Consider the following 16,380-nt stretch of genomic DNA (forward strand, 5'->3'; position numbering starts at 1 on the left):
CGCCGGCGTCCTCAAGTAGCTGCCGTGCGGCGCCATGAGAGGCTTCTGGGCAGCGCTGACGGCTCGGCGTCTCTTCCCCCTGCGGCTTCCTCCGCGGCCGCCGGGACCCCGGCTGTCGAGCGGGCCGGCGGCGGCGGAGGCGGGCGCCCTGGAGCGGGCCATGGACGAGCTGCTGCGCCGCGCAGTGCCCGCCACGCCGGCCTACGAGCTGCGCGAGAAGACGCCGGCGCCGGCCGAGGGCCAGTGCGCGGACTTCGTGAGCTTCTACGGCGGCCTGGCCGAGGCGGCCGAGCGCGCCGAGCTGCTGAGCCGCCTGGCGCGGGGCTTCGGCGTGGACCACGGCCAGGTGGCCGAGCAGAGCGCCGGCGTGCTCCAGCTGCGCCAGCAGCCGCGGGAGGCGGCCGTGCTGCTGCAGGCCGAGGACCGGCTGCGCTACGCGCTGGTGCCGCGCTACCGCGGCCTCTTCCACCACATCAGCAAGCTGGACGGCGGCGTGCGCTTCCTGGTGCGGCTGCGGGCCGACCTGCTCGAGGCGCAGGCGCTCAAGCTGGTGGAGGGGCCGCACGTCCGGGTAAGGCCTGGCCCCGGGCCGCCCCCACGCCTTGCACCAGGTCCTCGATCTTGATGGCCCTCCCCGGAGAGTCCTCACCTGCCCCTGCAGCCCCAAACACTCCACCTTCCCCAGCCCGAAGCCGCGCACACTTTGCCCAGAGTTACAGCCCCCTGAACCCCTGCCCCGTCCCCTTCCTTCCCAGGCTTTCTGAATCCCTGCCTGGTTCCATTGTTGACCGTGTAGTGTTTACTAGAAACTCAGCACCGCCTGCCTGTAACGTGACTGTCACTCCTCCTTCCTGGTTAGTGTGCTCCACGAAGTCTCTTTTGTACTGTTTTAGCTGGGAGTTTCCTGTATGTGGTATACTTGAACCAGTACTAAACTGAGCACCACGTAGCCTCCAAAAACCCAGGTGGTGTCGGCACACGTTAGCTGCACACTCATTCTGTGTGTAAGCCTCGTCTATAAGAAACCCTTTGGAATGCACAAAGATGATGTCTCTGGGCTCTGCCGCCTGGCTGGGCAGGACATTTCACTTTCCTGAGTTCAGCCCTGAAATGTGATGATTCCAAGTTGAGTACTTGAGTAATCAGGTGCGTAGCACGGTGGGCTCATGTTGGATGCAAGTAAATACCGTAGGATTTAAATAACGACACGAAAGATCTCCGATAGGCGAATATAGTGCTCTTATACTATTGGTATTAAATACGAAAGGACCACTAACCTGCCCTTTTAGTGAACAACGACCAAAAAATGATGTAAACGTTGCAAGAAGCGTCTGATGTTAAGAACTTTTTAAGGTGCAGTTCGCTTTAAAAAATTGAGCAGTTGATCGGTTATGTCCTAATTCACTTAGAATTCTAACACTGGCACAGTAATTTTCATGTTCATTGCCTTATTCTTACGTGGGTTAAGGAGGCAGACACTGAGGTGGGGAAACTTGACCAAGAACTTAGAGCAAATAGATATGTCTCCGATCACCGATGCACATCTTAAGTCTGGGGTTCTTCGTAGTACGCTTTATAACCACGTCCTGCTGCGGGAGTTACAGTGTTCGCGAAAGACTTTATCTATGTGCGAAAGATCGTGTATCGTTAAGGATGGGGTTCCTTTCAGTGATAATAGTGCTGTGATTTGATTACTCATGATGGCTGCTTAACTTATAATGCCAGGATCTGAATTGATCATGATTCTGGCTCAAGCCCGGTCTGAATGGCCGAGACTGTGTTCGACACACCGTGTACATTCCCATCTGCTTGGGTCTAGTCTTCAATCCAAGCATACTTTATTTTTTTCTTGAAGCAGGGACCAGCGCTCCATGGTGGTTTTTCTGAAACTTGATTCTTACTGCCTAGGAGACTGAAGAGTTGGGTAACATGTCGCCTGTCCCAGAATGAAATCATTTACCTGTCTGTCCATCCATCTGTGTGACTTGTGACCACTGGACATGGTCTTGGCACTAAGGTCACTCGGTCCAGAAGCTTCCACTCTAGTACGGGAAGAGTTAGCAGCAGTCACGGTGGATGGTAAGTGCTTCTCATGCACTTGCTCGTTTGCCAGCAAGCCATAGGGACCTGTTGTACAGAGGAAATGATTAAAGCTTGTCAAAGTCAAGTGCAGTGCCCAGGGTGCAGAGCCGGAACTCGAGCCCCGTCCTCATGACTCCCGAATTGTGTACTTGGTCGGTACACGTCGATACACGAGAATACATTAGTATTCTCTGCTTGCGACTGCATTTGCTCTTTCCAAGAGTAAACGTACAAACTTCCGTCTCATGAGTAACCTCAGTGCTCATCTTTCTCTGACACCACAAGTCGGTCTTTACTCCCTTGAAAGCCGGAAGGACCAACATGTAATGTCTTTCTTCCGGCATTTTTGGTTCACGCCAAACCACCCTGGACATTGCCAGCCGTACCGTCCATTTCTCGCCCCCTCCACAGAACCTCTCTGCAGCCACGCCGGCTCTTTGACGGAAAGTTCCTGAACACACATTCCTCCGCCATTCTTGCCTGGGAAGCCCGTTAGAGTAGGAGCTGCTCATCACTGAGCCTTTCCAACACTCCAGTGCAAGGTGGCCTTACCTGGTCTGGCGGTTCACAGGCTACGTTATTATTTGTGCACCTCACCTGCATTTTGTACCTTAACCACAGAATGTAGCGTCTGAGATGTATTACTCCTCCAACCCTCCCCCACCCCAACTAGGTAATCAGCCCCTTGAAGACCGGGAGCCTTGTCTTCAACGTCTAGCATAGCAAAAGGCTGGATGATGCATGAGACGAGACTCCCAGGTCCCCCGCCACAAGAGCAGGTCAGCACATACTGCTCCCAACTGTCTTGACATCAGACCATTCCACACAGAGCCTTGAGCCTGGAGGGAAGCCCAGAGGGCTCGGAAGGTTTCTGCACAGCCAACGGAGGCGTTGTGTCAGACCCTTGGACTGCCGATTTCAGGGTGTTGGCCCCAGTGATTTCTCAGGTCCCATCCGGTTCTGAGTCCTCCGATTCTGTGAGATGTTAACTGAATGTGTCCATGCCTTTGCTCTTCCCCACACAAGAAAAGGTGGCTGTCGTGCAGGCTGGAAGGTGGCAGCTGGAAGCTGTGACGTTGAGACTTGTTTGGGGGAGAGGGGCGTGCTCCAGGGAGATCCCAAGCTGGCAGCGACACCAGGCCCTCCGGGGTTCAGGCTTCCTTTGTTTTTTCAACCAAGGCTGTGCACACACAGAAGAAACATTGCATACCCACAGGCAGAAAGTCATGTGGAGTAAAGATCTTTCTTGGACAAAGGATGACAACTGTAGCCTGACCTCTGCCTCCGCGTGTGGTCTGGACACACTGGCTACAAGACGCCTCTTCCAGGTGCTGAGTCACTCCTCTTGCCTTTCTCTGCCTGAAAATTCTGGCCTTGTATCTAGTGCATGTCACCGTTAGTGCTGAATCCATGGGTTTCCTTCTCCCATGTCCCACATAGTCACGTAACAGTTTTCTCAACCCCTGTCACTTAAGTCGTTCAGAGAATCATTTTTTCTGTCCCTAGAAAATGTCACTGGGATCCGGCCTTGTACTCTATCGCCAGAATCTCCCATTTCTCCTCCCACATTCTGGATTTTGCATCCAAGCTGATGAGGCGACGCAGCTAGAACTTTCTGCTTTTAGGAATACACTGTCAGAAAGTACTGGAAGTTTGGCACGCAAAGCTTTAAGGCAGGAGTCTCGGGCGCCAGGGGCCTGGGGTGCCCCGTGATGCTGGGGGAGCAGGGAGCTTGCTCCCCCAGTGCCTCAGATCGCGGCACCCTTCACCGTGGGCACACAGCACCTCACCACAGCTGTGCTGCTCCCCGGCACCTGCTGACTTCCGGACACGCTAGAGGAAGTCACGTGAACACGCTCCAGTTGCCGTGCGGGCTGCTACGGACTCAGCCCCGAGCGTTTACCCCGGGATGTGTGTCTGCCACACGCTGTTGGGTGCTGAGCCCTGTAGGACGCCGTGGCATTTTCAGGAGAGCCAGCTAGTGTGAGGCCCACGGCCATGCACTGGGTACAGTCGTGGTTTCTGGTGGTTTTAGCCCCTTGGCCGTGTGCCGACGTGAGAGGTTGCGCCGGCGGCTGCTACGCTCCAGGTCAGCCTGCTTCTCTTCCAGGAAATGCTGTGAGGGTTGTTCAGCTCTGCTAAAAATAAGGTTTACAGACGAGGGCACGGTTTGTCCGGCTCTTGGTCTCTGCCCGGGGGTTGTGATTACCGGACGTTGGGCTGTGAGGATCAGCGCACGCCTGCTGTGTGTGTGGTCTAGACGCTTTTTGATTTTCTCCGGAGGCGTCTCCGAAGGCCTCTTGGGGTTGAAGAGTGCAGTTTCTCAGGGAGAAAGTCCCCCGTGAGGCTGAGTTGAGTCCATATTCTAGGTCTGAGCACTGTCCAGCAGTTTGGGGACACCGGAGGGAAGTTGGCATTTAGAAAACCGAAGGGTTTCCTGATGGCAGTTTGAGCGGAGAAATTCCAGTGGGGTGAAAGGTGTGTAGGCCTTGACGGTGGGGAGGGGGCTAAACTCGTGCCGGACGGGCCAGCGTCCCCACCGTTGCGATGTCGGGCCGCACCGGACACCTTGTCGTCCGGCCTCTTTTAGTGACATGTCCTGCTTTTCAGTGAACACAGGTCCTTGTTGGCTCTCCTAAATTCTGTGCTTAGCTAAACTAAAAAGGACCTTATTTGTAGTTCATCAAGGCTGCCCCAGTCCCCTGGGGTGGGGGGTGGGGGGGGGGAGCCTCTATCAGTTGGAATCAGACCTAAAATGTCTTCGCTGTGGCCCTGTGACCCTGTCCTGTGCTTCGGGCCCGCTTGCCCAGCTCAGGGCTTCCGAGCAGTGAAAACTAGCTTTTCTCCACATTCCAGACATCGGGAGATCTTGATAGCCAAAAACCCCAGAAGAGAGGGTGGGGGACCGCTTTTTCTCTGCCAGAAGGGGAGGCTGGCTGGCCTTCCGCTCAGTGTCCTCCAAGATAACAGGCGTTGGCGGGTCCGGAAGACTGAGCCCACGCTGACTGGCATCCCCGGCAGTTGTGAGTGGGAGTCTTGGATCGAACACCTGACAACTGATGGCTGAATTGATGAGCGAGAAGCCTAGGCAGTTTCTCTCCCTCCTGCTGTCGGTGATCCCACAGCCTTCGGGCCGCTGGTGCCTTCCAGCAGGGACAGCTGCGGCCGGTGGGCGCTGAGCCTGGGGACGTGTGCCCTTTCACCTAGATTCCCAGCTCTCATGTAGCACTGTCACATTTCATAGCCGTCGGTAGCCTGAAATAGAACGAAGAGACCTTGGAGGGCGAGCTCTCATCAGCCAAGCCATTTCTTTCGTAATTAATCCTGAATCGATACCGAAGCCAGGCATGTCCCGCACTCTCCTGTTAGGGATGCGCTGGAGATGCCCGCACATCCTCCGTGGAGTTCGGCCGATCCAGTCCCAACCGTCCAGTGTGGAGGTTCCCAGTCCGGCGTCTGTGAGCCTCCGGGGATGATCCATAGATGAGTTTCACAGGCATCCACGATTCCCAGGAAACTGGGTGCAAAAATTGAGGAATGTGTGTGCATTTTTCTGGGGAGCACGTCTGTGGTTTTTAGCAAGCACTCGAGCACGCGAGGACCCCGGGAAGTTTAAGAACCGCTGTGATCCAGTGCTGTGAATACAGTTGTATGAGCAGCCGTCTGTATGCCTGGCCCTTGGCCTCTCTTGGCCTCCCTTCCTGCCCCTTCATCCTCTCCACTCTCTAGTCTGTCTCCCCTTTTTCGTTTGACATCAGTCTGTTAACCGTCCTCCACGTGGGAGAGCCCGCTGAATGCCTGTGGACCCAGTGGTGTGACGTCAAAGCCACCTCTGCCCTCACCGAGCGTGGAGCTGAGGGAGGGAGACCGGGTTATGGAATTCAGAGTTAAAGAGAATCGCAAAGGGCATCTGGTCCAACCATTAAATCCTTAGAACGGCTCCACCAAATCCTTGTAAACCCTGCCCTTGGTCCCCGCTCGTGGTGATGTTCACTCTCCCCGGATAGCATCTCTGGTCAACCCTGGCTATTCCAGACTTCTCCTTTACATTAAATTCGGTCCAAGTCTATCTGTCCGTGACTCCCCCTTGTTGGTCCTAAATTTACCTCCCTCTTCGCCCCCATGGGGTCCCACAGAACAAATCGGTGGCTGGTTCTGTGCCCCAGGCCTTAAATATTTAAAGAGGGATCTTACTTCATTCTGAAAGCTTTTCAGAGCCACCAACCCTTTATTTTACTTACTTCAAGCTTATCCTCCAGTGACACAGTTGTGAGTCCTTTCATTTATCAGGGAATAAAACGTGAACATTTTTACAGCTTTTGCGGTGGTAGCTCTCTGTCAATTCTGTACTGGATATACTGAGATGTATGTTATTATTCAGTAACATTCAGTGTATCTGTTAGTATGTAGTTCATCTGTGAATAACAGAGACCCAAAATAATGGTGGTTTGAATAAGACAGAAGTCTGTCTCTCATGTAAAAGTCTGGAGGTAGACACCCCAGGGCTGATTCTGTTCTGTGATGCCCTCAGTTGACCTAGACTTCCGTCTGTTGTTCTCCCCAAAAAACCTTCCTCCCCACAGTTACCTCATGGCCCAGGATGGCTGCTCTAGCTCTAGCCATCACATCACCTTCCAGGCTGCGGTGAGAGGAACAAAGAAAAGATGAGCAAAGGGCATGCTCCTGCCATGTTTACTTCTGCTTACATCTGTTTGGCCAGGACTCGCTCTTTTGACTGCCCCTGGCTGCAGTGTGATCTTGAACCTGGACAGCCATGTGCCTGCCTAAAGCATAAGACTTTTGTTGATTTGGAAGGAAAGGAAACAGCTGTTGAGGAACAACCAGCCGTGTCTGGGGCCCCGGCATCCTCTCGCTCGAGCCGTCAGGAAGCCTATTGTGGTTACATGTTCAGTGCGGTCACAGTGGGCTACACCGAGCTGGGTTTGCCCCTGCGCCCTTGCCTTGCCCTGGGTGCCTCCGGTTCCATTCTTGCTTGAAAGGTTTCTGGGCGCACGTGTCTTGGGTGGTAAAGTTGGCTCCTCACTTCCAGAAGTAGATTAGGTGTAATCAGTGAAGTGAACTTAGAATAATTTCATCACATCTAAAGCCACCGATTGCCCGACACACTCTATTCTATGTCCCACTAAGGTAGAAAAAAATGCTACGAGTGAAGCGGCGACCCCGCCATCGTTTGCAAGATGAATCCCGACTTCAGAGACGTTACAATGTGAAAACGCGCACCTTTGAGTTGACGGATATGGTGCCCGGACCCCCAGTGCTTGCCCCTCTCAGGAAACGAGACGTTTGGGCACGTCCCAGAATGTTCCCGAGAGGGGGACGTCCTGATCCCCGCGCCCCCCGTGTTAGCGTCCCCTTCGTGGCGCACCTGTCGACTTCACGAGTTCCAGTCGCGTTCACTGTGGCGCGTGAGCTGGAACACGCCGTCCGATTGGGCAGCTTCGCTCGGATCGAAAGCTCCCGCTGAGGTCTTACTGACGGGGGTGGCCGGGCGGGGCGAGAGCCGGGTGCCGGCCACCTGGGTGGGGTGAGTCCCGCGGAGCTGTCACCGAGGAAGCCGTTGGGAGAAGCACCCCGCGGTCTGCTTTCGCGTCCCTCTTGCCTGCTTGATCCCCCCGTGTCGGCTGGTGGTGGCACAGAGGCGGGCTGGCCGGCCTGTCCCCAGAAGCCAGCACCCTGTGTTCTCCCTTTCAGGAGATGAACGGAGTGCTGAAGGGCATGCTCTCAGAGTGGTTCTCTTCGGGGTTCCTGAGCCTGGAACGGGTCACCTGGCACTCGCCGTGTGAGGTCCTGCAGAAAATCAGCGAGTAAGTATTCAAGTTGTCACTTTTCCTGAACGGGAGCTGAAAGCCGGCCTCTGTCCGCGAGCGCTGTGGCCCAGGCACAACGTGTGTGGCCCGTGGTCAAGTGCACGGCCCGCCTCTCCTTACACCCCATTCTCAGAGCCACAGGGTCCCGCTGGGCCGACTCCTGGCGTTAGTGACCCCAACGGCATCTGCCTCCCGTAGTTGTGACGGCACCTCCCTGGCGTAAGTCTCTGGATGGGCTGTGTGGGGCGTGGTCCCCGCGTGCCCAGGACACGGCGAAGCCCGAGCGGTCCCCACGGACAGGAGCCGCTCTTCCCTCGCGGGTCTTGGTGCCCGTGCCATCTTATAGACACCGAGGCTCGCGAAAGGTTGCGCTTTGAAGCGTGACAAACCCGAGGGGCTCCCATTTGACACGTTGCAAACAGCGCGTGGCTGACGAGGCCGCTGGACAACCCGGGCTGCGTGTTTGCAGCACGGACTTCACGCCGCAGACTCGGAGGAGAGAGCCGCCGGGAGGTGCAGGCATCCTCAGGTTGCCCGTGTCAGGATCTGCTTCCGGGGCCTGCAAAGTAGCCTTAAGGCCAGGTGTTAAGAAGTGGGGGGCAGTCTGTGGGTCCGAGGGTCGTTAGCTGCTCTTCCCCTCAGCCAGTGCTATTTCACATTAAAACGGTTTTCTTTGAATTTTCCTGGCAGGCCTGTTGAAGCTGCATGCGAAGGACGGATGGACTGTAGTGAGGACTGGGCCTCACTGACCGAGCCGCCAAGGCTCCCTTGGCAGTACGCACAGGAATCGGCAGTGGTTGCGTGCCTTGCGAGCTGTCCCCCTGGCTTACTTCTTTCTGACTTTCCCCCAGGTCTGAGGCCGTGCATCCTGTGAAAAACTGGATGGATATGAAGCGACGCGTCGGGCCTTACAGGCGGTGTTACTTCTTTTCTCACTGTGCGAGCCCCGAGGAGCCCTTGGTCGTGCTGCACGTGGCGCTGACCAACGAGATCTCCAGCAACATCCAGGTACCCGCGGCCGGCCGGCTCAGGGCCGCGTCGCAGAGTCCCTGACGCTGTTTTAAACGTGCTTGTGTCCCCCGCCTTGTGAAGTAGATTGCCCCAGGCATCTGTGGACTTTTGAATCGGCTAGAGAAAGTCTCCCAGTCTGTGGCTACAGAGCGTAGACACGTCGTGTATAGACAGTTCCAGAACAAGGATGGCACTCCTCTGGGGACATCGACCTGCAGCTAAGACATGGCTAAGGAAAGAAGGGTGCATCCTTCAACACTTTAGTGGTCGTTACGGGGCCCCGGGACCGGGTTTCAAGACCCGTGACTAAAACACTGAAAATCAGACCGTGCGGCATGTCTGAGGTGGGCCCAGAGCTCGGCCCGGGGAGCCGAGGAGACGGGACCCTGTTTGGCAGGCGCTGCCTGCTCTGGGGTGGACAGGAAGGTGCAGATCCTTCCTGCCGGGGCTGGAGAATAACCAGTGCGGGGGCTGGGAGCAGGGGCCTGACCACGGGGAGGGTGAAGCAGGCGAGGGAGCGGAGACCCGGGGGCACTTGGGGCTTGTCAGAACCCGAGGCACGGTGGGCTGCGGCTCTGGGTCCGGGGTGGCCGGTCCGGAAGCTGGAAAGATGATACCAGATCCCAGGATGGGCATCCAGGCAGCCTTTCATGGTATCAGAAGGTGGAGAGACCAAGCAGGGCCAGCGGGCGGGTGTTCTTGACCTCCACGGAGAAAGTCCCTCGTGAATTTTGCGTCTGCGGGACCCACACGCGCTGGAAGCTGCCACAGCCTCTCTGAGGGCAGTTTGGCGATGTCTGTCAACATAGAAGACGTGCGTTCTGTGCGACCTACAATCTCCACTCTGGGGAGTTCTCCCCATGTGATGCTCAGACCTGGGAGCGTGGACGGTTGCTCACTGTCCGGGTCTTGCACGGCCGGAAATTCAGGCTCCAGACCGGCATGTTCAGTGTGCGCTTAAGCATATAGGGATCGAGCGTTTGCTGGGTGCCTGTCAGCTCATGAGCCATGTCCCCGCGTCCCTGCTCGTGCCACCCTGGGCATTCAGCGTTTCTCCTGTTATTCTTGTCCTCATGGACGCGAGGAGACTGAGGCTTAGGGTAACTTGGGAGATCTGCCCACGATCCCAGTACCAGTAAGGGTGAGACCGGGGTTCCACCCCAGCGCTCAGGGCGTGGGAGAATGGGGCGCGTGGGCGCGGGGAGAGAGCGCGTGCACAGGGTGTGCGTGTGCGTGTGTGTGCGTGCGTGTGTGTGTGTGTGTGTGTTTTGAAGTGTGCACGCACCTACGCCAATGGGACAGACTGGAAGGTCACCGGAAGGTTAACAGCAGGACTTGGTTTGGGAATAACTTGTGATTTCTTCCTCACGCGTACACGTTTTGCCTCGTTGACATCATGCGGTCTCTTGTGTAACCAAAGAAAGATTCATTTGTGTTTTGAAAACTTTAAAAAAAAGGCTTGCTGGAACATTTTGAGCAAGGAACACAAGGTAACCTGCAGCATTCCAGAAAGACAGCGGAGGCGACCTCACACGGTGAAGAGTAGGCATGAGGCAGAGGTGCATCCTGACCCAGGTGGCACCGAGCTGTCAGAGCGCGGCCCCGGGGGGTGTCCCTGGCCCTTTGTCCCCATCCACCCCGCCTTCCTACAGCAGCGGCATTCTTAGCTCTTCAGAAGCCACAGGAAAGACCGTTTGAGCATCTCCAGGGGGTGAAAGCTCGAGGATGTCGTCCCCCGGGGGACACGAGCAGACCCACACATTCCACACACAATTTCACAAAGCTCGTGGACTCCCAGACCTCGTGGAGGGAACACCCCCGCTGCCAGAATCGGCTGTCACTGATGGAAGTTAGCAGCTTAAATGCGTTCTGGGAAGCAAGCTGGTGCACCTGCCTCGAAGCAAACTGGAGGTCCCCGCCTGCCGTTCCGCTGTTGTCCGGTGACCTTCAGAGTGTTGAGGTTCAGAAAACCACACCCAGAACTCAGAGCTAATAAAGTCAGCCTTGGCTAAGGGACTTCCCAGTAGGAGTCTTTCTGCATTACTTCGTGTGCGTGTCTGTACGGATGTGTGTTTTCCCCAAGGAAAAACAAGGACGTAGCACAAAATCAAAAGGGTACGGAAAGGTGAACTTGCTGAGAGAAAGACTTTATGGGATTACGTATGGCCTGTTGAGAAATCTGAAAGCCCAGAGTTCAGAGACAAGGAGCGAGAATGACTGCAGGGTAGAACGGTCAGGCCCACGCAGGGCAGCCACGGAGAGGGAGGCGCTGGCCTACCAGCCGGGTCGGCGGGTTACGTCTGGTGCTGGCAGGGAGGAGATTCATCCGTCTCTGACCGCACAGAGGCCCGGAAAAGGCAAAGGGAACATGCATTGCTTGGTGAGAAGTTCGTTGCGATAGAAACAGTGCAGGGGGAGCAAACAACCCAGGGAGGCCGTGCGTTGCCGCCTCTGGAGAGGTCTCAAACCGGAACAGGCCGTGGGTCTCGAGAGCCGAGGCCCTGAACGGGGCCGAGGCCTCCAGGCTCCCATCCTCGCTGGCTTCTCCCGGCCCCAAGAGGTAGGGCAGGCGTGGGAAGCGGGGGGCCCAAGCCCACCATGACCACCGTGGTGTTTTCCAGGCCATAGTGAAGGAGTGTCCCCCGTCGGAGACGGAGGAGGGGAGCCAGATCTCTGCGGCCATCTTCTACTCCATCAGCCTGACGCAGCCCGGACTACAGGGGGTAGAGCTGGGCACCTTCCTCGTCAAGCGAGTGCTTAAGGAGCTGCAGGTGGGAACCGTGTGGGGGCAGGGGGTGTCAGCCCCTGGGGATGGGGGACGAGAGGGGATCTAGAGGGAGGTAGGAGAGGTCGAAAGGGCCAGACGGCCCTTGGCACGTTCTAGGCTCCCCGAGAACACTCAGGACGGAGGCAGTGCCGAGGTTAGACCCGGCAGCTTGGGGGCAGATATGCTGGCTGGCTTTTTTTCTTTTTTTTTTTTTTTTTTTTTGGTAATAACTTCTGTCCGTTACCCTGGGAAAAGCCCCTCGCCATCCTACAGCAGAAACGCTCAGGTTCTGTCTGGGTCTAGCTTTTTGAAACTCTCTCCTAAGGGGCTTGAGTGAAGCGCCATGGGCAGAATCTAATTAAAGGTAAAAGAATTAGGTGGCTAATAATTGGCTCTGAGAGTGGTATCCTTCTATTTGCGTGGTTTCAGCAGTGTCGCTGCAGCAGAAACCCTTCCGTGGAGAACGACAGAGTGGAATTAAAACACCAGCGTGCTTTGCATTAAATTCATAATCAATCTTAAATCTGAGAACTCAGGGTTCAGCAGGCGATCAGCTTCATTAGAATCACTCTCTGTCACTTCTTCCCTGGAGGCGATAAGGAGCCACATCTAATTAATTTAAGTTTCTTCTTTCCTTCTTCTTTGCTGAGGTGTTGATGAATGGGGTGGGGGGCGGGGGCGTATCGGTGAGAAAGGCAGAGTCGGAGGTTCACCCGCAGAGTCAATTTCTGAATCGATCAGATTTGGCCCCTCAGCCCAGTAGCCATCCTGCTGGCTGGTCACAGCACCCCGCCGCGAGCCAGAAAGTCACCAGAGAGAATCCCAAAAAGCCGTGTCACTCTTCTGCACCGCGGTTTATAAAGGCAGACACTCGAGAGGAACACGGTTAGGAGAACCCTGGTACAGTCTTATCTTTTACTCTGTTAAGTTATGTGTTTGGATTCTGAATGAAAAGGAGAAAATTGTCACAACGTAAGTTCAGAAAGCAGGGATAGAAGTTAAATGCCTCGCCCGCGTAAAAACCGGAGAAAGACGGAGTTACACTTTATCAACCCTAGAGACTAAGTTATCTCAGACTTGTGGACTATGGTAGTTTTGGGGTTTTTTTTTTTCCTTCCATCATACATTAAAAAAATTCACCTGTAGTGACCATAAATTACATTTTTAATCAGAAAATGCTGGGTTTAAAAAAAAAAAACAAAAAACTTGTCCTTGAGATGTCGCTGTAATTTGAACATGAACCGTCCTGTCTGCTATGGAGAAACCCCCGGTGCCCCCCCGCCTTCTGGCCCACAGTCCACACCCACTGTGGGCTAGCTCTGCAAGCGATGATTTGTTCAGTACACGGTCACCGGGTAAAATGGCAGGCCGGGCTGTGTGGCCACAGAGCAGTCCCCGGGAGGGGCACGGCAGACCAGATGTTCCGGAGGTGCGGTCACAAGACTGCGTGCCCCACTTCTCAGCAGCAGCCCCTGCTCAGGTCGGGCCGGGCCCCTGACTGGCCATTCTGACAGGTGGCGTGGGCAGGGCAGCCGTCGTCGAGGCTCGCCTTGGGGACTCAGGGTCTCTCTAGGGCCTGGCATATGTCAGGTTCTTCATAAGTGCCCCTCGAAAGGAGAAAATGCACCCCAGAGGGCATGTGGTAAACCACACAGCGACATGCAGCCCTTAACGGTGCGCGAATGATACGTGGAGAGGCGTTTTCGTCTCGGTGACATGCCTGCTGAGTTACGTGTGTGTGTTCTCTCCACCTTCCCTTCCCCACCAACCGTGCCCTACAGAGAGAGTTTCCTCATCTCGGGACATTCTCAAGTCTGTCTCCTATCCCCGGCTTCACCAAGTGGCTTCTGGGGCTCCTGAACTCACAAGCAAAGGAGCACGGGAGGAGTGAACTGCTCACAGATTCCGAATGTAAAGAAATCTCGGAGATCCTAGGCGGTCCCGTTAACGAGACCCTCAAGGTCTCGCTCAGCAGCAGCGAGTGGGTGAAGTCCGAGAAGCTGGTCAGGGTGCTGCAGGCCCCCTTGATGAGGCTCTGTGCCTGGTACTTGTACGGAGAGAAGCACCGGGGCTACGCCCTGAACCCCGTGGCAAACTTCCACCTGCAGAACGGGGCGGTGCTGTGGCGCCTCAACTGGCTGGCGGACACGAGCCTCAAGGGCGTCACCGGCTCCTGCGGCCTGATGGTCAACTACCGGTACTACCTGGAGGAGACGGCCGCCAACAGCACCAGCTACCTCTGCGCCAAGAACATCAAGGCTTCCGAGCAGGTGCTCAGCCTTGTGGCCCAGTTTCACAAGAACAGCAAACTTTAAACCTGCCCTCAAGCCATGTCTCTGACTCAGAAAAGGATAATTTTCTGGACGGGTTGGGGGGGTTGGGGTGGCGGATTATGGATCAAAAGAGGCTTTTTTAGTAAAGCAGAGTTGAAGTGCGCTCTCCTGCCCAGAGCAGGGCCGCACCGGAAGGCTGTGTCCTAACTCCCATCGCGAGAGAGCGAAGGCGTGGTGCCTGGCGCGCGATGGGGGCTCCGGTGGACGCGGGGTGGGTGGGTGTGCTCTCCCCAGAAGAGCGGCCTGGCCCGCTGCCAGAGGGGGTGCGGTGGCACCTCCAACTTTAGAAAGGTCTAGAATCTCTGCTGGCTGTCGTCCCGCGGTGGACCGGGCAGCCTCGCGAGGACCCCGGCAGGTGGCCCGGGTGAGAGTAGATTTTCCCTCGAGCTTAGAACGTAATTCAGCCGTGGTTGTCTTAGCCGATTCTCTCCACTCGCCGCACAGGGATAGCGGGCTGTGCTCCATTTCGCTTAGATTTGGGAGATGCTGAATGTATGAAAATGTTCGTGACTGCACACCGTTTGCCGAAATCGCCGAGCACGCAAGGTGTGGTTGCCTGGGGCTTAAACCGGATCGGAGACGAAGATTGCGGTGCTGCAGGCTTCCAGTGATCCTCGTAGTACAGAACGGTTTTGTTCTGCGAAGCATTAAATAGGTGGTTATTTAAGACGGTGTGTGTGGTCACCTCCGAGAGCCGAGACCTCACGGGCTGGGCGGGTGCGGGTGTCCCGTGAAGGAGAGTGTGAGGACAGAGAGGCAGGGAGGGGCGGCGTCCGGGGTTGTGGGAGGGGTGCGGTGTCCGTGTGTGCGTGTCCTCACTCCTGCAGACGGGTCCCCCAGCCTTCCGTGCCCTTCATCTTCCAGACCCGACCCCCGGTCCTTGTGCGTCACCTCCCGCGTGGGGCTGCTGCCTGATCATGAACGGCGTGATGGTGGTCGCCACTAGAAAGTTCTCTCTCCCTGGATCCTGGGGGCAGCATTCTGGTGCTGCTCCACTTGGCCCCCAGCTAATCTAATGCTTGAGCTCTGGAGCCCCACCAGGCCCGGGGTCCTCGCCCTCGAGGGGCTCGGGGAGAGTTCTTCCAGAGCTGCCTGCCTGAGACCCCAACCCTGCACCCCCGCGTTTCACACCTTCTCGCATTATTTAGCCTCCTCTTGCGCAACTTTTCAAACCAAATACACGGAAGCGGACAGGATAGCCTAATGACCCACGTGCCTGTCACCCGGCTCCTGCCACAGCCAGGGGTGGTTTTTTCTTGTCAAGCCTCTTGTCATGATCCTCTCCGGCGCTTCGTAAGATGGGCCGGCTGGCCGGCCGGGCGGATGTGGGTGGTGCGGTGCTCTGAGCGTTGTACCCCCCCAGATTCCTACCTCGAACCCTCCCCGCCAAAGGTGATGGTATTGGGAGGTGGGGATCAGTGCCCTTAACAAGCAGCCCCACGGAGCCCCCGGCCCCTCCTACCATGTGAGGTCAGAAGACGGCCCTCCCGCAGCCGTGCTAGCACCCTGACCTTGGATCTCCAGCCTCCACTCGGTCGGTGATCTTTTGTCACAGCAGCCCAGACGGCCTGCGATGGATGGACGCGGGTGGGTGGGCGTCCTGTCTCCGGGCGTCAGTGCAAGTCACCGAAGGGAGGGAGCCGGGCCGCCTCGTGGTGCCGCGCTGGGCCGACGCTCACCTCACACCTTGTGTGCTACGGTCTGTTCAACCCCACGGCCCCCAGGAGGGCAGAGGCGGCTCAAACGGCCCGGCTCACCGCTCCCTGTGAGGGACGACCAGACCGCCCAGGTGTACATATGTCATCCTTTGCAAAATAGCCCCGCAGCGGTGGGTTCGGAGGGCTGCAGCAGGTCACTGGATCCCCGCGTCGTGAATTTACGTCCCGCTGGTCACTGCCCACCGCCCAGGTGACATCGTTACGCGGGGGACGCGGGTGTAGGCGCTGTCTCCCGGACCTGGGCTCCAGTGCGCTTGTTCTCAGGGAACTCTGGACAGCCCCTCGGACCACAGTGTCTTCCCCTGCAAAGTGCCCACAGAGGGGACAGACTCACAGCAGGTGCTCAGTACGTGACTGTCCTTGGGTTCCATAGCGCGCCAGGTTCAGGCCTGAAGCTGTGCTCCGCGCCCCCCCAACCGTAGAGCCTGCTCTCCCTCCGTGTCCCCCACCTTCCCCTTCAGACCCCATCCGAGGAGAGGCTCTGCTCCCCTCCCCCTGAACCGCTGGTCGGAGCTCCGATACCTTCGTCTCGCTGCTTGGGGGTCTGTGCTTCAGACACCCCCACCCCTGCCGCCCCCCCCCACCCCGTCTCTCTCCACAAGGGGTTTGCCACAGGCTCAGTCCTCAGGTCTGCTAGAGAT

At 56.7% G+C, this 16,380-nt stretch overlaps 2 protein-coding genes across 2 annotated transcripts in view; both read left to right on the forward strand.

Moving 5' to 3' along the window:
- On the forward strand, nt 1-14,688 carry MLYCD (malonyl-CoA decarboxylase). Its single transcript, XM_058709052.1, has 5 exons — nt 1-571; nt 7,795-7,907; nt 8,762-8,918; nt 11,543-11,692; nt 13,470-14,688. The coding sequence occupies exons 1-5, from the start codon at nt 35-37 to the stop codon at nt 14,001-14,003; spliced, it is 1,491 nt and encodes a 496-aa protein (XP_058565035.1). The 5' UTR covers nt 1-34; the 3' UTR covers nt 14,004-14,688.
- OSGIN1 (oxidative stress induced growth inhibitor 1) overlaps nt 8,811-16,380 on the forward strand; it is a 47,374-nt gene continuing 39,804 nt past the window's right edge. The window contains exon 1 of the mRNA XM_058709056.1: nt 8,811-8,918. The gene's annotated coding sequence lies outside the window, so the exon portion shown is untranslated. The remainder of the gene's footprint in view (nt 8,919-16,380) is intronic.

The sequence above is a fragment of the Neofelis nebulosa genome, chromosome 17, assembly GCF_028018385.1.
Source record: "Neofelis nebulosa isolate mNeoNeb1 chromosome 17, mNeoNeb1.pri, whole genome shotgun sequence".
NCBI lineage: Eukaryota > Metazoa > Chordata > Mammalia > Carnivora > Felidae > Neofelis > Neofelis nebulosa.